This window comes from Oncorhynchus tshawytscha, linkage group LG02, assembly GCF_018296145.1.
Source record: "Oncorhynchus tshawytscha isolate Ot180627B linkage group LG02, Otsh_v2.0, whole genome shotgun sequence".
Classification (NCBI taxonomy): domain Eukaryota; kingdom Metazoa; phylum Chordata; class Actinopteri; order Salmoniformes; family Salmonidae; genus Oncorhynchus; species Oncorhynchus tshawytscha.
In genome coordinates, this window is record NC_056430.1 from 43,347,865 (window position 1) to 43,369,063 (window position 21,199).

The 21,199-nt window shown below is 47.5% G+C and overlaps 1 protein-coding gene across 1 annotated transcript in view; it reads right to left on the reverse strand.

The window, feature by feature from the left end:
- The window catches only part of LOC112244807 (contactin-2-like), a 95,186-nt gene that overhangs the window by 14,803 nt on the left and 59,184 nt on the right, over positions 1–21,199 (reverse strand). The window contains exons 2-11 of the mRNA XM_042299258.1: positions 14,305–14,442; positions 5,070–5,211; positions 4,769–4,941; positions 4,387–4,482; positions 3,399–3,611; positions 2,963–3,065; positions 2,450–2,631; positions 764–900; positions 472–601; positions 193–343 (exon numbers count right to left, since the gene is read on the reverse strand). Coding sequence (XP_042155192.1) covers positions 193–343; positions 472–601; positions 764–900; positions 2,450–2,631; positions 2,963–3,065; positions 3,399–3,611; positions 4,387–4,482; positions 4,769–4,941; positions 5,070–5,211; positions 14,305–14,371 — 1,394 coding nt within the window. The 5' untranslated portion in view covers positions 14,372–14,442. The remainder of the gene's footprint in view (positions 1–192; positions 344–471; positions 602–763; positions 901–2,449; positions 2,632–2,962; positions 3,066–3,398; positions 3,612–4,386; positions 4,483–4,768; positions 4,942–5,069; positions 5,212–14,304; positions 14,443–21,199) is intronic.

Genomic DNA, 21,199 nt, shown 5'->3' on the forward strand with positions numbered 1-21,199 from the left:
AGTTTGCACTTGTTGTTAGGTGGGAGTATTGGACAAAATCGAAGCTAAAACATGAGACACTTTTCCTTCAGATCACATTTATCTTTTAACCCCCCCCCCCCAGAACTGTTGAGGCTTTCGAATCAAGCCTCAGTAAGTCTGAATCTAAGGTTAAAGTGAGGTTCAGGGTCAGGTGTGTGTTTGTGCGTGTACCTGCTGCTGTTGGTGAGGAGCTCAGTGCCACGGCTCCAGAACAGGGTAGGTTTTGGGGCGGCTCGCGGCCGACACTCCAACATCACCTGCCCCCCTCGGGCTGCTGGGACCAACCTCCTCACTGGGTTGGAGCGGAAGTCTGGGGCCTGGACTGGAGACCACAACACAGGGGGGAGGACAGGGAGTTAGAGAGGTTAGAACTCGGGTGTTAAGTTGCATTTCTCTTGGGCTGCAGTGTTTACGAGGTTTGGTTTTAACCCTTGAACCCTGACCTCTCACCTTGCACCCTCAGTTCGGCGTTGGAGTAGATGGTGTCGTGTTTGTTTTCAGCCACACACTGATACATCCCAGAATCCTCCAGTGCCAGGTTGATGACCTTCAGACGACCCCCATTGACCTCCACTCGGTCCTGATGTCAGAGGGATGGATGGAGAGATAGAGGAATGGATGGAAGGAGATATAGGTAAATGAATAGGGGAGGGTTGAAAAACATCACACAAGGGAGGGTAGAGACGAGCGACATGGGCTTGTGTGTCTATGTGTACGTACGTGTGTGTGTGTGTGTATATACCTGTGTGCTAAGGGGCTGTCCATTACGTAACCAGCGTATGGAGGGTCTTGGTTTGCCAGCAGCCACACAGGTCCAGTGCAGTTCTGAACTGATCTCCACCTCAGAGTCACTCATCACCTGCAGCCACTCTGGCTGGGCTGAAGGAACCAAACAGATACAGGGACAAGTTCACAGACAAATTCAGGTAAACACGGATGGTTCTGATGGTCATATAATGGTGATATTCAGGGGGAACAGGGTTTCAGACTTGCTGCTGGACACTACACTGAACAAAAATATAAACAAGTAAAGTGTTGGTCCCGTGTTTCATGAGCTGAAATAAAAGATCCCAGAAATGTTCCATACGCACAAAAGGCTTATTTCTCTCAAATGTTGTGCACAAATTTGTTTACATTCTGTTAGTGAGCATTTCTCCTTTGCCAAGATAATCCATCCAGTTGACATGTGTGGCATATCAAGAAGCTGATTAAACGGCATGATCATTACACAGGCGCACCTTGTGCTGGGGACAATAAAAGGCCACTCTAAAATGTGCAGTTTTGTCACACAACACAATGCCACAGATGTCTCAAGTTTTGAGGGAGCGTGCAATTGGCATGCTGGCTGCAGGAATGTCCACCAGAGCTGTTGCCAGAAAATGTAATGTTAATTTCTCTACCATAAGCCAACAGGCCTCACACTCAGAACACGTGTAACCACGCCAGCCGAGAACCTCCACATCCAGCTTCTTCCCCAGCGGGATCGTCTGAGACCAGCCACCAGGACAGCTGATGAAACTGTAGGTTTGCATAACCAAGAATTTCGGCACAAACTGTCAGACACCGTCTCAGAGAAGCTCATTTCATGCTTGTTATCCTCACCAGGGACTTCATCTGACTGCAGTTCAGAGTCGTAACTGACTTCAGTGGACAAATACTCACCTTCGTTTACCACTGGCATGCTGGAGAAGTGTGATCTACACAGATTAATCCTGGTTTCAACTGTACCAGGCAGATGGCAGACAGCGTGTATGGTGTGTGGGCGAGCAGTTTTCTGATGTCAACATTGTGGTATGGGCAGGCATAAGCTGCGGACAATGAACACAGCTGCATTTTATCGATGGCAATTTGATTGCACAGAGATACCGTGATGAGATCCTGAGGCCCATTGTCGTGACATTCATCCACTCCCTCCACCTCATGTTTCAGCATGATAATGTACGGCCCCATGTCGCAAGGATCTGTACACAATTCCTGGAAGCTGAAAATGTCCCAGTTCTTCCATGGCTTGCATACTCACCATACATGTCACCCATTGAGCATGTGTGGGATGCTCTGGATTGACGTGTAAGATGGCGTGTTCCAATTCCCGCACATATTCAGCAACTTCACACAACCATTGAAGAGGAGTGGAACGACATTCCACAGGCAACAATCAACAGCCTGATCAACTCTATGCGAAGGCGATGTGTCGCGCTGCATGAAGCAAATGGTGGAGACACCAGATACCGACTGGTTTTCTGATCCACGACATACCTTTTTTTTTAAGGTATCTGTGACCAACAGATGCATATCTGTATTCCCAGTCCTGTGAAATTCATAGATTAGGGCCTAGTGGTTTTTCAATTGACTGAGTTCCTAATATGAACTGTAACTCAGTAAAGTCTTAGAAATTGTGTGTGTGTGTTTGTTTGTGTCTCTACCCTACCTTGCACGTTGATGCGTCCCTGGTGTTTGTCGCGGCCCTCAGAGTTGTAGGCCTCACACTCGTACACGCCCTCGTCATGGAAGGTCATCTCAGGCAGAGTGAGGATGGGTCCCTCTGCACTGGCCCCGGCCTTAGACGGCAACAGACCATCCACCTTCCTCCAACGCAACTTTGGGACGGGACTACGGTGAGGAAAGGGAAGCAGTGGTGGATAAAGAGGGAGAGAGGCATGGGCAGAAGGAGGGGAAGGTGGAGGAGGAAGAGGACATTGGAGGAGGGAGAGGCAAGAAAAGGGGAATGCAGGGCGAGAGTGTGTGGATACAGTATACAACAAATCGTGTATAAGGAATGCTTACATACTTTATCGCGTTCCTCTTATTTTTATTTATTGTGTGTTTTTGTTCCACCTTGTTATTTTTAATTTTAAATTGTTATTGATTACTGCATTGTTGAAAGTTTGCAAATTGGAGATATTTTAACAATATGGGATAATAACATGGATCAGGGACTTACTTTCCGTAGGCAAAGCACTCCAGCTGGGTGGTGTGTCCTGCCAGGGCGTAAGTCTCTGCTGGAAAACGCACTTTGATAGCAGGAGCTGACTTCCTGGTATTGGCTGTGGTTAATAGAGAGGACATGTCAACAACAGCGAAAATGGCTGATGTGAAATAAAGCAAATTACACCTGCACTTCAAGTCTCTCCTCTTAGAGGAGAAATATACAGCACTGTATTCTTTGTAGTTCCTTGTCAATTGAAATGTCAAACGCTTTTCAAAGCTGCACAATTACCGTGTAAGAGGAACAGAGTACTTGAATAGGCCTTTTCTCTCTACACGCACGCACGCACACACACACACACACACACACACACACACACACACACACACACACACACACACACACACACACACACACACACACACACACACACACACACACACTCCTGTACCGTCTGGCTGCACGGTGAGCTGGTTGGCCTTGCTGAAGGTACTCTTGGTACTGATGTCCATGTCGATGGTGGTGAAGCAAAAGTAGCTTGCTGTATCGTTAGGCTCCGCCTTGGCCAGGTACAGGTTGCCCGTTACCTGGGAAACGAACCACCTACCCCCGTCAGGCTTCACGAAGCTGGGGAAGTCGTTAACGAACCAGCGGTAGGACAGCGCTAATGAGAGGAGAAAGAGAGAAGGGAGAGCAAGAGCGAGAGAGAAGACGAGGAGGAGAGTGAGACTTAATCAATGTGCCATAAATAGGGGCTTATCAATGAAAACATTCCACAAACTAGTTCAAGGGAGCACTCAGAGAGAAAGCAGAGATTGGAATAAAAGGCATCTCAACAGTTTTTAACCCCCAAACCATAAGACTCCTGAACAGGTAATCAAATGGCTACCCAGACGATTTACATTGGGTGCCCCCCCCACCAACCCTGCTCCTCTCTGTTTATCTTATATGCATAGTCACTTTATTAACTATACATTCATGTACATACTACCTCAAAATGGCCGACCAACCAGTGCTCCCGCACATTGACTGACTGGGCTATCTGAATTGTGTCCTGCCACCCACCACCCGCCAATCCCTCTTTTACGCTACTGCTACTCTCTGTTCATCATATATGCATAGTAACTTTACCCATATCTACATGTACATACTACCTCAATCAGCCCGACTAACCGTTGTCTGTATGTAGCCTTGCTACTGTATAAAGCCTGTCTTTTTACTGTTGTTTTATTTCTTTACCTACCTATTGTTCACCTAATACCTTTTTTGCACTATTGGTTAGAGCCTGTAAGTAAGCATTTCACTGTAAGGTCTACACACCTGTTGTATTCGGCGCACATGACAAATAAACTTTGATTTTGATTTGTGTGTGTGTGTGTGTGTGTGTGTGTGTGTGTGTGTGTGTGTGTGTGTGTGTGTGTGTGTGTGTGTGTGTGTACCTGGGTAGTGGGCGGGGGCCTGACAGGCCAGGAAGGCACCTGCACCCTCGTACACTGTCTGCGGGCTCTGCCCTTCCCCAGAGAAGTCATGGAGGTCTAGAAAAACAGTAAAGAAGGATATCACAAGAAGATTGAAAACAAACTACACGAGACAATGAAAAAAAAAACTCAATTAAATTCAGTCAAGAGTACCACAAGACGAAAGTGTACTTCTCACTGAGCAATTTCTTCTTTTCACTATATAAACCAATCAATTGAATAACATGAGAGCCACAGAAAAGAGAGTTTGATGAATAACAACGGGGATCCAATACACCTTGATTAATATGCATCAACACAGAGAATGGTAAAGATATAAATATGAATAAATGAATGTACTCACAGCCGAATTTGAGATTGGCGACGCGGCTGAGTATGGTGCCACAGCGGTTCATGGCCAGACACTGGTAGGAGCCTCCGTCACTGCCGTACTGGGGACCACTGATCACCAGGTTACCGGCTACCAGTGTATACCGGAGGTCCCCTACCGGGACATTCGTACCATTCACATGCCACCTACCGGACAGGGAAGGGAAGAAGTTACATAACGCTGAAGAGATGAGCACTTAGTACCTGTACCACCTCTCTGATGACTGCTTCTCTGATGTGTGTGTGTGTGTGTGTGTGCACATGTTTGTTCTTACCTGTATGTAGCAGCAGGGCTGGCTCTAGCCTGGCAGTTGAGAGTAACTGTTCCCTTACTGAGACCTTCTGGGTAAACCACACTGCTGGGCTGCACCTCAAACACTGGCCCACTGTCATGACCCGTTATGCACACGTCCCCGCCTGTCAACACACACACACACACACAAAATCAGAATGACCAACCACCCAATTTCCTACTACCAGCCCCTTCCAACCAATCAAGATTAAGAGTACGAAATGCTTCAGTCTGGTTTTAGACCCCATCATAGCACTGAGACGGCACTTGTGAAGGTGGTAAATGACATTTTAATGGCATCGGACCGAGGCTCTGCATCTGTCCTCGTGCTCCTAGACCTTAGTGCTGCTTTTGATACCATCGATCACCACATTTTTTTGGAGAGATTGGAAACCCAAATTGGTCTACACGGACAAGTTCTGGCCTGGTTTAGATCTTATCTGTCGGAAAGATATCAGTTTGTCTCTGTGAATGGTTTGTCCTCTGACAAATCAACTGTAAATTTCGGTGTTCCTCAAGGTTCCATTTTGGGACCACTATTGTTTTCACTATATATTTTACCTCTTGGGGATGTTATTCGAAAACATAATGTTAACTTTCACTGCTATGCGGATGACACACAGCTGTACATTTCAATGAAACATGGTGAAGCCCCAAAATTGCCCTTGCTAGAAGCATGTGTTTCAGACATAAGGAAGTGGATGGCTGCAAACTTTCTACTTTTAAACTCGGACAAAACAGAGATCTTCTGTTGAATCTGACAATTAATCTTAATGGTTGTACAGTCGTCTCAAATAAAACTGTGAAGGACCTCGGCGTTACTCTGGACCCTGATCTCTCTTTTGAAGAACATATCAAGACCATTTCAAGGACAGCTTTTTTCCATCTACGTAACATTGCAAAAATCAGAAACTTTCTGTCCAAAAATGATGCAGAAAAATTAATCCATGCTTTTGTCACTTCTAGGTTAGACTACTGCAATGCTCTACTTTCCGGCTACCCGGATAAAGCACTAAATAAACTTCAGTTAGTACTAAATACGGCTGCTCGAATTCTGACTAGAACCAAAAAATGTGATCATATTACTCCAGTGCTAGCCTCTCTACACTGGCTTTCTGTCAAAGCAAGGGCTGATTTCAAGGTTTTACTGCTAACCTACAAAGCATTACATGGGCTTGCTCCTACCTATCTCTCTGATTTGGTCCTGCCGTACATACCTACACGTACGCTACGGTCACAAGACGCAGGCCTCCTAATTGTCCCTAGAATTTCTAAGCAAACAGCTGGAGGCAGGGCTTTCTCCTATAGAGCTCCATTTTTATGGAACGGTCTGCCTACCCATGTCAGAGACGCAAACTCGGTCTCAACCTTTAAGTCCTTACTGAAGACTTATCTCTTCAGTGGGTCATATGATTGAGTGTAGTCTGGCCCAGGAGTGGGAAGGTGAACGGAAAGGCTCTGGAGCAACGAACCGCCCTTGCTGTCTCTGCCTGGCCGGTTCCCCTCTTCCCACTGGGATTCTCTGCCTCTAACCCTATTACAGGGGCTGAGTCACTGGCTTACTGGGGCTCTCTCTTGCCGTCCCTGGAAGGGGTGCGTCACCTGAGTGGGTTGATTCACTGATGTGGTCATCCTGTCTGGGATGGCGCCCCCCCTTGGGTTGTGCCATGGCGGAGTTCTTTGTGGGCTATACTCAGCCTTGTCTCAGGATGGTAAGTTGGTGGTTGAAGATATCCCTCTAGTGGTGTGGGGGCTGTGCTTTGGCAAAGTGGGTGGGGTTATATCCTTCCTGTTTGGCCCTGTCTGGGGGTGTCCTCGGATGGGGCCACAGTGTCTCCTGACCCCTCCTGTCTCAGCCTCCAGTATTTATGCTGCAGTAGTTAATGTGTCGGGAGGCTAGGGTCAGTTTGTTATATCTGGAGTACCTCTCCTGTCCTATTCGGTGTCCTGTGTGAATCTAAGTGTGCGTTCTCTAATTCTCTCTCTCTCTCTCTCTCTCTCTCTCTCTCTCTCTCTCTCTCTCTCTCTCTCTCTCTCTCTCTCTCTCTCTCTCTCTCTCTCTCTCTCTCTCTCTCTCTCTCTCTCTCTCTCTCTCTCTCTCTCTCTCTCTCTCTCTCTCTCTCTCTCTCTCTCTCTCTCTCTCTCTCTCTCTCTCTCTCTCTCTCTCTCTCTCTCTCTCTCTCTCTCTCTCTCTCTCTCTCTCTCTCTCTCTCTCTCTCTCTCTCTCTCTCTCTCTCTCTCTCTCTCTCTCTCTCTCTCTCTCTCTCTCTCTCTCGGAGGATCTGAGCCCTAGGACCATGCCCCAGGACTACCTGACATGATGACTCCTTGCTGTCCCCAGTCCACCTGACCGTGCTGCTGCTCCAGTTTCAACTGTTCTGCCTTATTATTATACGACCATTGAACATCTTGGCCATGTTCTGTTATAATCTCCACCCGGCACAGCCAGAAGAGGACTGGCCACCCCACATAGCCTGGTTCCTCTCTAGGTTTCTTCCTAGGTTTTGGCCTTTCTAGGGAGTTTTTCCTAGCCACCGTGCTTCTACACCTGCATTGCTTGCTGTTTGGGGTTTTAGGCTGGGTTTCTGTACAGCACTTTGAGATATCAGCTGATGTACGAAGGGCTATATAAATAAATTGGATTTGATTTGATTTGAGTAAACAATTAGATTCCAGATTTTTTTAAGGGTCTTTCCCTTTTCAAACTGTATTCAACTGGAACTGTGTGGTGCTGCGGCTGTTGAAAGACACTAACATTTCAAAACAACTTGTTCTGTATTACTATAACATATTTTTTCTTAATTAAACAGAAAGGGAGCATCCCCAAAACACCATGTATCACCATTCAGAAATTCAGTTGGTGGTAAATATGAGTTTCATCTGTGCTTTGGGAAGCCAAAGTCAGAAAATGTGGAATTGTCTAATTGAATGAGAAATGTTCACAAATTACAGTGGAAGTATTTGATTAAATGTAATCTAATCCATTTTAATCTCATCTAAATATATGTACTCTGGGATGGTGTTGAGATGGCCTGTTTTCCCCTATTCCCTGTTCCCCTGACAGAAAACCCATAATTATGTGTTCATGGCTCAGAGATGTGTGTGTGAGTGTGAGTGTGAAGCAGGAGTTGTGCAGGCAAGCATTATGGTAAAACAACCATCTGCACTGAAAGTGGGAGTGAGATCCAAAGGGTGGGAGTCTGGAGGGGATACAGGCTGTCAGGGGCAATTCTGTTCGGGTACGACAGTGATGAAGAGAGAACGAGGGGAGAGGGACTTAAATGGGGAGAGGACATAGAGGTGAAGAGTGAAAAAGAGACTGAGTGTTGGGGTGGCTAGAGGGAGGAGAGGCACAGGTAAAGGTGGAGAGGGGGATGAACAGAGGAGAGTAGAAGAGTGGAGGGGTGGAGAGAGAGAGAGATGAGAGAAACAGAAGGTGCAGTAGAAACAGCCGGTTGGAACAGACAGCTAGCTATTCTCCAGGTACACAGAGAATCTGTCCGTGTTATACAGCGCAAATTGGGTTAGAGACGCCTCATGAACATATGGGAATCTAATGCTGAATCCTCGTGGCACAAAAAGTGTGTGCGAGAGAGAGGGAAAGAGGGAGGGAGGAAATAAGAGATAACAGAAAGAGATGGTACGTTTGCACATGAGCATGTGTGCGTACATGTGTCTGAGTGTGTGTGTGTGTGTGTGTGAGAGAGAGAAGGGGAGCTCTTAAAGTCCCAGTGCAGTCAAAAACTATGAGGTTGGAATAACACTGTAAAATGTTGACAATTTTGATAATGCCCTTATAGTGAAAGAGTTGTTGAAAAGCATCGCTTTAAATTTCAGTCTGTTTTGGTGGGATGGAGTGTGGGTTTGCCTGGTGACAGCACCAGGCAGTACAAGGTGGGATGGAGTGTGGGTTTGCCTGGTGACAGCACCAGGCAGTACAAGGTGGGATGGAGTGTGGGTTTGCCTGGTGACAGCACCAGGCAGTACAAGGTGGGATGGAGTGTGGGTTTGCCTGGTGACAGCACCAGGCAGTACAAGTTAATAGACCAATAACAAAGAGAGAGTTTCAAACCTCTCTGCCAAAAACAGCACTTTTTCTGGTATTTTTGTTTGTTTTCAATTAAAATGGTTTAAAAAAAATCACAGTAAGGTACTTCAATTATTACCCAGAAATGATTTGATATTGAGATAAAAATAGCTGCATTGGACCTTTAAATCTGGGGCAGTGAGAGACACACAGGCTGTTTGGGGACTCTCTAATCAGTCTCTCCTCTCTCTGGGTGTTTGCTATGCTGGGGTGCTAGGATGCTGTGTGTGTGTGTGTGTGTGTGTGTGTGTGTGTGTGTGTGTGTGTGTGTGTGTGTGTGTGTGTGTGTGTGTGTGTGTGTGTGTGTGTGTGTGTGCGTGCGTGCGTGCGTGTGTGGAGGGGGACGGCAATCCCCCAACCATACAGAAGATACATTTCCAAATAATTTCATACCCTGGAAACATCCAAACCTACCAGCTAACAGTGCTGCATGTTAGAAACCTGCCATACAAACCACTGTTCGTGTTCATTTTGAGGTGTGGCAATGAGAGAAGACAATGAGTATCTCTCAATATCTAAATATCAAATAATTTTGACTCTCTCTCTCTCTCTACTACACCTGCTGTCTCGACCTCTGAATGCTCGGCTATGAAATGCCAACTGACATTTACTCCTTAGGTGGTGACCTGTTGCACCCTTTACAACTGCTGCAATTATTATTTGACCCTGATGGTCATCTATGAACGTTTGAAGAACGATCTGGCCTTTAATGGCCAATTACTCATATAATCTCTACCCGGCACAGCCAGAACAGGGCTGGCCACCCCTCGGAGCCTGGTTCCTCTCTAGGTTTCTTTTTAGGTTACTGTTTATCTAGGGAGTTTTTCCTGCATTGCTTGCTCTTTGGAGTTTTAGGCTGGCTATGTTTTTAAGCACTTTGCCATCTGCTGGCTTTATAAAATACAGTTGATTGATTGATTGATTTGATTGAACGAATAGGCCCATTTCTTTCACAGCAACAAAACAGAATAACCTGAGGTAGGCTAACTATGAACTTCCCAACCAAACAGACCAACAGTTCTTTATCGTCAGATACATTCAATGTTCTTGTTGTGTCATTGGGTGTGTCTGTGTGTGGTGTAGTATGTGAACTGGTTTTCCTACATTCTCAGGACCCCAATATCCCAACATTTCACCTGAAAGAATCATTATTCTACGGTGTAGATCCTCTCACAAGTTGCCTGATCCGCTCCTCCATTACTGGAAATATGACAGGTAAGCTTGCATGCATGATACAAACTATGATTTTGTTAACTAGCTAAATAAGCTATTTTAATGACCGTTTTTCGAATGTGATTAAGTCATACAACTATCACACCCATGCATATTATTTAAAATGACACTGATGTTCAAGATAACATACAGTTCATCGGAAAGTATTCAGACCCCTTGACTTTTTCCACATTTTGTTATGTTACAGCCTTATTCGAAAATGCATTCAATTGTATTATTTCCCTCAATCTAGACACAATATCCCATAATGACAAAGCAAAAAAAGGTTTTTAGAAATGTTTGCAAATGTATTAAAATGAACAATGAAATATCACATATGCATAAGCATTCAGACCCTTTACTAAGTACTTTCTTGAAGCACCTTTGGAAGCGATTACAGCCTCAAGTACTTTTGAGTATGACGCTACGAGCTTGGCACACCTGCATTTGGGGAGTTTCTCCTATTCTTCTCTGCATATCCTCTCAAGCTCTGTCAGCTTGGATGAATATCCTTGAGTGGAGAGTCGCTGCACAACGATTTTCAGGTCTCTGGTCTCTCAGGTCTTTCAGGTCTCTCCAGAGATGTTTGATCGGGTTCAAGTCCAGGCTCTGGCTGGGCCACTCAAGGATATTCAGAGACTTGTCACAAAGCCATTCCTGAGTTGTCTTGGCTGTGTGCTTACGGTCATTGTCCTGTTGGATGGTGAACCTTCACCCCAGTCTGTGGTCCTGAGCAGGTTTTCGTCAAAGACCTCTCTGTACTTTGCTCCGTTCATCTTTCCCCTCGATCTTGACTAGACTCCCAGTCCCTGCCGCTGAAAAACATCTCCACAGCATGATGCTGCCACCACCATGCTTCACCATTTTTTATTTTACCTTTATTTTACTAGGCAAGTCAGTTAAGAACAAATTCTTATTTTCAATGACAGCCTAGGAACTGCCTGTGGGTTAACTGCCTGTTCAGGGGCAGAATGACAGATTTTGTACCTTGTCAGCTCGGGGATTTGAACTTGCAACCTTTCGGTTACTAGTCCAATGCTCTAACCACTAGGCTACCCTGCCGCACCATAGGGATGATGCCAGGTTTCCTTCAGATGTGACACTTGGCATTCAGGCCAAAAAGTTCAATCTTGGTTTCATCAGACCAGAGAATCTTGTTTCTCATGGTCAGAGAGTCCTTTAAGTGCCTTTTGGCAAACTCCAAGCTGACTGTCATCTGCCTTTTACTGAGGAGTGGTTTCCGTCTTGCCACTCTACCATAAAGGCCTGATGGTATGTGTTTATGAGTGTGGCCTTGTATATGATTGTCTGTGTATGTTATTCGCTTTTTGTTTACTGAGCATAGAAAGTTAACACATACTGCGTGTCAAAGTGTGTCCATTGGGATGTATGAGCGTGTGTGTCTGTTTCTGGGTTTCTGTGGCCTTGCATCTTTTGCCAGAGTATGTATGTATACTCAGCAAAAAAAAAGAAAAACGTCCTCTCTCTGTCAACTGCATTTATTTTCAGCAAACTTAACATTTGTATATATTTGTATGAACATAACAAGATTCAACAACTGAGACATAAACTGAACAAGTTCCACAGACATGTGACTAAGAGACATGGAATAATGTGTCCCTGAACAAAGTAACAGTCAGTAAGTATCTGGTGTGTCCACCAGCGGCATTAAGTACTGCAGTGCATCTCCTCCTCATGGACTGCACCAGATTTGCAAGTTCTTGCTGTGAGGTGTTACCACACTCTTCCACCAAGGCACCTGCAAGTTGTCTAACATTTCTGGGGGGAATGGCCCTAGCCCTCACCCTCCAATCAAACAGGTCCCAGACGTGCTCTATGGGATGGAGATCCGGGCTCTTCGCTGGCCATGGCAGAACACTGACATTCCTGTCTTGCAGGAAATCACGCACAGAACGAGCAGTATGGCTGGTGGCATTGTCATGCTGGACAGTCATGTCAGGATGAGCCTGCAGGAAGGGTACCACATGAGGGAGGAGGATGTCTTCCCTGTAACGCACAGCATTAAGATTGCCTGCAATGACAACAAGCTCAGTCCAATAATGCTGTAACACAACGCCCCAGACCATGACGGACCCTCTCCAGAATACAGGCATTGGTGTAACGCTCATTCCTTCGACGATAAAAGCGAATCTGACCATCACCCCTGGTGAGACAAAACCTAGGCTCGTTGGTGAAGAGCACTTTTTGCCAGTCCTGTCTGGTCCATCGATGGTGGGTTTGTGCCCACAGGCGACGTTGTTGCCGGTAATGTCTGGTGAGGACCTGCCTTACAAAAGGCCTACAAGCCCTCAGTCCAGCCTCACTCAGCCAATTGCGGACAGTCTGAGCACTGATGGAGGGATTGTGCGTTCCTGGTGTAACTCGGGCAGTTGTTGTGGCCATCCTGTATCTGTCCCGCAGGTGTGATGTTCCGTTGTACCGATCCCGTGTAGGTGTTGCTACACGTGGTCTGCCACTGCGAGGACGATCAGCTGTCTATCTGGTCTCCCTGTAGCGCTGTCTTAGGCGTCTCACAGTACAGACATTGCAATTTATTGCCTGGCCACATCTGCAGTCCTCATGCATCCTTGCAGCATGGCTAAGGCACGTTCACGTAGATGAGCAGGGACCCTGGGCATCTTTCTTTTGGTGTTTTTCCAGAGTCAGTAGAGAAAGGCCTCTTTAGTGTCCTAAGTTTTTATAACTGTGACTTTAATTGCCTACCGTCTGTAAGCTGTTAGTGTCTTAACGACCGTTCCACGGGTGCATGTTCATTAATTGTTTATGGTTCATTGAACAATCATGGGAAACACCCATTACAATGAAGATCTGTGAAGGTATTTGGATTTTTTACGAATTATCTTTAAAGGCAGGGTCCTGAAAAAGGGACGTTTATTTTTTTTTTACTGAGTTTATGTATGTGTGATTCCTCCTTCATGTTGAGTATTGATTAATACTATACTAAGTTTTGTTTATGCAGTGTGTGTGTGTGTGTGTGTGTGTGTGTGTGTGTGTGTGTGTGTGTACGTGTGTGTACGTGTGTTCATGTGTGCATGTGTGATTCACTTCATCAACAGTCCAACGGAGCATTGATGAGGCTAATAATTACAATTTCATGGACTGTGTGTTGTCCACAGGGATTGACTATGAGTAACTGCACATTTGGCAACAGTGGAAAATCTTGTTCATTTCAACAAAGGAACGCTACACCATCTTCATCTATCATTCATGAGATCGCTGAATTATTTCAACTCTGTCGTCAAGTAAATAAATAAACCAAAAAAAATTGAATCCCTTGTGCCCGCTGGTCTAAAATAACAACATGAAATTTTAATCTGGCCTGAAGCCCCCCAGAGGCGCAGAACCCTTACTTTTGGTTCTCCAGACACACTCAACCCCCAAACCCACCCATCGCACACCAAACCATCAGTCTGATAAGATGCATGGTCATGTTGAGTGTGTGTACGTGTCTGGAGTGAGAGGCTGTGGGGAGCACAAAAACTGAAAGAGGTTGCATGTGGGTGGGAGAGGGAGATTTTAATAACAACGACTGAGATAGTGGATGTGTTCATATTGATGGGGAAGTAGCCCGGAGCTGAAGTCCATCCTAATTTACTAGTCAATTCAGGAAGTGAACAGCACTCTTATGGAAATGTCATTTTATCCAATTCACCATCCAGGACTGACAGTAGACACATTCCTTGATAGTATTGAAAGATTTGAACTAATGGAGTGGACGTGAGAGGAGATCTGACAGTAAGTGGTGATGCGAGGAGGAACGGAACTGACATTGGAACATAGGGTAAGGAGAATAAAAGAGAAAGGGGAGGAGAGGGAAATAAAGAAGACAGGAGGAGATGAGTGGAGAGGAGGGAGGAGTAAACAGAATATATAACAAAAAAAGAGAGAGAGAACTTACCGACAGCGTAGCTCAGAGCTAATGAGCTGAGGCTCAACAGAATCATTCTCACGCTCCAATGCGCCATTCTCACGCTCAGATCAGAACTGAACCGGATCAGAACCACACCAGAAGGAAGGAGAAAAGGCTTATCAGTGCCTGTGGAGAACAAAAAGAATGACAGATTTATTATTTATTTATTATTTATTACTACAAGGCTAGCTCTCTATTGCTAACACATGATCTATAAGCAGCCACACTCTCTTTTTCTAAACATCCTCACAGTACAGGGTCTCTAATGTCTGTGGACTGAAGCAATGTGTAACACTACAGCGGGGGTTTGTCCAAATGGCACACTATTCCATACATAGTGCATTACTTTTGACCAGAGCCTTATGGGCCTCGGTCAAAAGTAGTGCGCTATATAAGCAGTAGGGTGCCATTTGGACAAGCACCCCTGCTAAGTATGCTCCAGTGGCCTTCTCTCTTCAATAGCTATATCTCCCGCTGCCTTTCACACACCCAGGAGACTGTCTTCCCGCGCTCTACTTCAGGTTACATTACAGAATAAACACTATAGCCTAAGGTAGATAGACAAACAGATAGTACGGGTCATTCTTGGTACACAGCATTGCAATTATCTCTCTCTGGCAATGTGAAAAAGCAGCTTGGGGGAAGAATGGGCGAGGTAAGAGCATTCGCAGTGATTTACGATGGATTTTTGTTGAGATTACATGAAATGTATTGCTCTTAAATAAATCGTAGTGCTCTTACGTTCAATTTATAACTCTTTCACTGTCACGCCCTGGTCAAAGTATTTTGTGTTTATCTTTATGTATTTGGTCAGGCCAGGGTGTGGCATGGGGTTTTTGTAATTGTGGTGTGTTTGTCTTGGGGTTTTGGTGGTGGTATTGGGATTGTAGCTTAGTGGGTTGTCTAGCAAGGTCTATGGCTGTCTGGAGTGGTTCTCAATCAGAGGCAGGTGCTTATCGTTGTCTCTGATTGGGAACCATATTTAGGCAGCCATATTCTTTGAGTTTGTCGTGGGTGATTGTCCTTAGTGTCTTTCTTGTACTCTCTGTTAGTTTGCACTAGATAGGCTGTTTTCGGTTTTCATTACGTTTATTGTTTTGTAGTGTTTAGTGTTTAGTCGTGTTTACGTTTTGTTTAATAAATATGGATCGCAATCGACACGCTGCAGTTTGGTCCGACTCTCCTTCATCACCACTAGAAAACCGTTACAGAATCACCCACCACCAACGGACCAAGCAGCGTGTTAACAGGCAGGAACCACAGGAGAGGCAACAGAGGCAGCAGCAGCAGGAGCAGCAGCAGCTGCAGTGGGAGAGGCTGCACCACCTGGAGAAATGGACATGGGAGGAAGAACTGGACGGTAAAGGACCCTGGGCTCAGCCTGGAGAATATCGCCGCCCCAAGGAAGAACTGGAGGCGGCGAAAGCTGAGAGGCGCAGATATGAGGAGGCAGCACGGCGTAGCGGATGGAAGCCTGAGAATCAGCCCCAAAAATTTCTTGGGGGGCTCAGGGAGAGTGTGGCAGAGTCAGGAGTCAGACCTGAGCCAACTCTCCCTGTTTATCGTGAGGAGCCAAGGAGGAGACCAGAACCAGAGACTGTGAAGGAGTTAATGGGGAAATTGGAGGAGAGAGAAATGAGGGAGTTGCTGTGTTGGTGCTTTTTGCATGGAATTCGCCCGACGGAACGTGTTGGGGATTTGATGGCACCTGGGTTAGCGCTCCATACTCGTCCTGAGGTGCGTGTTAGTCGGCTGGTGAAGTTGGTGCCAGCCTCACGCACCAGGCCTCCTGTGCACATCCCTAGCCTTGCACATCCTGTGCCAACACTGCTCTCAAGATCTCCAGTACGCCTTCACGGTCTAGCCCATCCTGTGCCACCTCCACACTCCAGTCCTCCGGTAGCAGCTCCCCGCTCCAGGCTTCCTGTGCGTGTCCTCGATCCAGTACCACCAGTTCCAGCACCATGCACCAGGCCTTCAGTGTGCCTCGCCTGTTCAGCGCAGCCAGCGCTTTTCTCCTCTCCTGCGCTGCTGGAGTCTCCCGCCTGTTTAGCGCAGCCAGAGCCTTCCTCCTCTACAGCGCTGCCGGAGCCTCCCGCCTGTTTAGCGCAGCCAGAGCCTTTCTCCTCTCCTACGCTGCCGGAGTCTCCCGCCTGTTCAGCGCAGCCAGAGCTGCCAGCCTGCATGGAGCAGCCAGAGCTGTCAGTCCGCATAGAGCAGCCAGAGCTGTCAATCTGCATGGAGCAGCCAGAGCTGTCAGTCTGCATGGAGCAGCCAGAGCTGTCAGTCTGCATGGAGCAGCCAGAGATGTCAGTCTGCATGGAGCAGCCAGAGATGTCAGTCTGCATGGAGCAGCCAGAGCTGTCAGTCTGCATGGAGCAGCCAGAGCTGTCAGTCTGCATGGAGCAGCCAGAGCTGCCAGTCTGCAAGGAGCAGCCAGAGCTGTCAGTCTGCATGGAGCAGCCAGAGCTGTCAGTCTGCATGGAGCAGCCAGAGCTGTCAGTCTGCATGGGTCAGCCAGAGCTGCCAGTCTGCATGAAGCAGCCAGTCTGCATGGAGCAGCCAGAGCTGCCAGTCTGCATGGAGCAGCCAGAGCTGCCAGTCTGCATGGAGCAGCCAGAGCTGCCAGTCTGCATGGAGCAGCCAGAGCTGCCAGTCTGCATGAAGCAGCCAGAGCTGCCAGTCTGCATGAAGCAGCCAGAGCTGTCAGTCTGCATGGAGCAGCCAGAGCTGCCAGTCTGCATGGAGCTGCCAGTCTGCAAGGAGCAGCCAGAGATGTCAGTCTACATGAAGCAGCCCGAGCTGCCAGTCTGCATGAAGCAGCCAGTCTACATGGAGCAGCCAGAGCTGCCAGTCTGCATGAAGCAGCCAGAGCTGTCAGTCTGCATGGAACAGTCAGAGCTGCCAGTCTGCATGAAGCAGTCAGTCTACATGGAGCAGCCAGAGCTGTCAGTCCGCATGGAGCAGCCAGAGCTGTCAGTCTACATGAAGCAGCCCGAGCTGCCAGTCTGCATGAAGCAGCCAGTCTACATGGAGCAGCCAGAGATGTCAGTCTGCATGAAGCAGCCAGTCTGCAAGGAGCTGTCAGTCTGCACGGAGCTGTCAGTCTGCACGGAGCTGTCAGTCTGTAAGGAGCTGCCAGTCTGCAAGGAGCTGCCAGTCAGCACGGAGCCGCCAGAGCGGTCAGTCTGTAAGAAGCCGCCAGAGCTGTCAGCCTATATGGAGCAGCTAGTGCCGCCAGTCTGCCCAGCGCCGCCAGTGCCCCCAGTCTGCCCAGCGTCGTCAGTCTGCCCAGCACCGCCAGTCTGCCCAGCACCGCCAGTATGCCCAGCGCCGCCAGTCTGCCCAGCGCCGCCAGTCTGCCCAGCATCGCCAGTCTGCCCAGCGCCGCCAGTCTGCCCAGCGCCGCCAGTCTGCCCAGCGCCGCCAGTCTGCCCAGCGCCGCCAGATCTGCCAGTCAGCCAGACTCTTCCAGATCTGCCAGTCAACCAGACTCTTCCAGATCTGCCAGTCAACCAGACTCTTCCAGATCTGCCAGTCAACCAGACTCTTCCAGATCTGCCAGTCAACCAGACTCTTCCAGATCTGCCAGTCAACCAGACTCTTCCAGATCTGCCAGTCAACCAGACTCTTCCAGATCTGCCAGTCAGCCAGGATCTGCCAGTCAGCCAGGATCTGCCAGTCAGCCAGGATCTGCTGAAACCACCAGCCAGCCAGGAGCTGGTAGATCTATCTACCTGCCTGAGCTTCCTCTCACTCCTGAGCTTCCTCTCACTCCTGAGCTTCCTCTCACTCCTGAGCTTCCTCTCACTCCTGAGCTTCCTCTCACTCCTGAGCTTCCTCTCACTCCTGAGCTTCCTCTCACTCCTGAGCTTTCTCTCACTCCCTGAGCTTTCCCCTCAGTCCCGAGCTGCCTCGGTCCCGAGCTGTCCTTCAGTCCCGATCTGCTCCTCAGTCCAGTGGGGTTCTGGGTGGGGACTACTAGGCCATGGTCGGCGGCGAGGGTGGACTATCCAGGGACGAAGGGAGAGGGGACTAAGACATTAAAGGAGTGGGGTCCACGTCCCGCGCCGGAGCCGCCACCATGGACAGACGCCCACCCGGACCCTCCCTATTGTTTTGAGGTGCGTTCGGGAGTCCGCACCTTAGGGGGGTTCTGTCACGCCCTGGTCAAAGTATTTTGTGTTTATCTTTATGTATTTGGTCAGGCCAGGGTGTGGCATGGGGTTTTTGTAATTGTGGTGTGTTTGTCTTGGGGTTTTGGTGGTGGTATTGGGATTGTAGCTTAGTGGGTTGTCTAGCAAGGTCTATGGCTGTCTGGAGTGGTTCTCAATCAGAGGCAGGTGCTTATCGTTGTCTCTGATTGGGAACCATATTTAGGCAGCCATATTCTTTGAGTTTGTCGTGGGTGATTGTCCTTAGTGTCTTTCTTGTACTCTCTGTTAGTTTGCACTAGATAGGCTGTTTTCGGTTTTCATTACGTTTATTGTTTTGTAGTGTTTAGTGTTTAGTCGTGTTTACGTTTTGTTTAATAAATATGGATCGCAATCGACACGCTGCAGTTTGGTCCGACTCTCCTTCATCACCACTAGAAAACCGTTACATTCACAAGGTGCAAACAGAACATCTCCTTGACAATGTCTTCTCTGACCTTATTCTCCCTCCCTCTTTCTCTTACCCTCCTCTCCTTTCCTGTCTCGTTTTCTCTCTCTCAGCTGGAAATGCTGGCAAGACACCCACCTAATCTAAAAATCAGCATTACATGACAAAAAAATAACTTAAAAACACAATAGCCTAACACGATCGTGGAAAGCAACGAGAGGGTTTTCATTCGTTAAGTGTTTTATTCTCTTCAAATCCAATAGGTCCAAGGTCTTTAGAAAGAAACATCAATAAGCCAGGAAGGTTCTGGCTCTTTAACTCGGAAGCTGGCACAGAAGGTAGAATTAGATCTAGTACATCTGTCGGAACTTCTCCAGACAGCTCACAGCCTAGTAGGCTAATTTACAGACCAGGAACAAGTTACTCCATGGCAGAATTCCCTGGACAGACCCGGCTAACATAATCTACTCTGTCAGCCTGTGTTCTCCCTCTGTGCTCTCCCTCTGTGCTCTCCCACTCTCCCCAAACTGTCACCTTCTGACACTTCACTGGATACTACTGTTATTAAACACAGAGAGAGGGGGGGGCGGTGAGATAGAGATATGAGAGGGGGGATAGGGAAGAGCGAAAGAGAAAGATAGCAATAAAAAAGAGCAGAGAGAGGAGAGAAAAACAGACAAAAAAGCGAGCCAGGCAAAGACAGAGAGATATATCTCATCAAATCAGCTCACAGCTTAATGACTGTGGAAGGAAGAGATGAGAGCATATAACATTGCTCTCACGTCTTCATCGCACCACAGCCAAACAACTGGGTCTGGTTCAACAGCCAGCTCAAAGTAGATAGAAACATTCATATGACATGCTTTAATAGGGCTTGGATACACTGAAATGATGACATGACAAGACAATTAGGTAGTAGTGACAACCAGGAAAAGTATCTGGTTGCTTTGCAATGGAGCATGACTCCTTCATGACTCCTGCAGATGCAGGTGCGTCACTTTAAAGATCAACGCCGTCAATTTGTTGCGCCTGATGATTTCCATACGGCATCTCATTGCCAGCCAAACCGACTACCAACAACCAGGTGTTGTGCATTTAGCAATCAATGGAACCACAACTGAACAAAACACGTCTCAACCCTCAGGGAATGATAGATTCCTGTAAATCGGTCCATATGAATTGTCGTATCAGGGTAAAATCTGTCCAATATGTGCAGTCAGTGCAGACCCTTCCATTTCTGTGTGTAGTGCTGGGGAATATTGTGTCCCATTGACGATCCTCAGGGTGAGTCACCCATCAGTGCACACCTCTTCCTCTCTTCCTCGCTCTTCCTCGCCTCCTCGTCTCTCTGCTCCTGTAATTGGAACTCAGAACTCTGACACATTCTGACAGATAACAGTAATGGAACCAGCACTGTTCCAGTCTAGACAGGAAGCGTTCCTCCCGTGAGCACTGATCTAGGACCTGCTTTACCCTCTCCTAATCCTATGACCACAAGGGGGAAATCACAAAACTGACCTTAGATCATTGTTGTCTGTTTTGATCTCGGCTGAATTATTTTGGGCTGTTTCTGGGGGCCGGCTGGTCCAAGCAACTTAACCAAGGACCACAGATGGGCTGTTTATGAGGAGTGGTTAAAAACGGATTGTGTCTCTAGAGAGGAGAGGGCCCAGATTGGTGATTCTACAGTTTAGAGTGAGCAGGAAAGAGAGGGTACACACACATACACACACATACACACACACAGGTCCTGAAATTAGAACCATGTGCGATTGATTTTATTATTAGTGTCATGCAAGGATGCACAGCCTACATGGGCTTATAAGACACTGTTTTCGCTGTAGTAAAATAAAATCATTTGTCTGAGTGTCTCTGATGGCTGATTGCAGACTCAATGTGTACCACTCTCTCACTCAGATGCTTGTTTCCTCAGTTTGAGTTCAACCGGCTATACTGCAGCACTCTTAGCAGCCCCTTCGCTAACAACAAAACGCCACACACACGCTCTCCACACAGTATGGAAGGCTGGAGACCGAGCTAAGCCTTTTAAGGATGCTCCTCTGTCAGTGTGGGTGTTTTCCCAGAGGCCCCTCAGTTATCCACCATTATCCACCATTATCTGCACATTCTTCACATAATATGGATGACTGGGTCCGGATCACAGTAAAGGGCGGCTGGTACTGTATAGGACGGCTGGTGATGTATTCCATCTTTGCTGTGTGCAAGACTAGTGTGTGTGTGTGTGTGAGGGGGAGGGGGGGGGGTATGCTGTAGTTGAGTG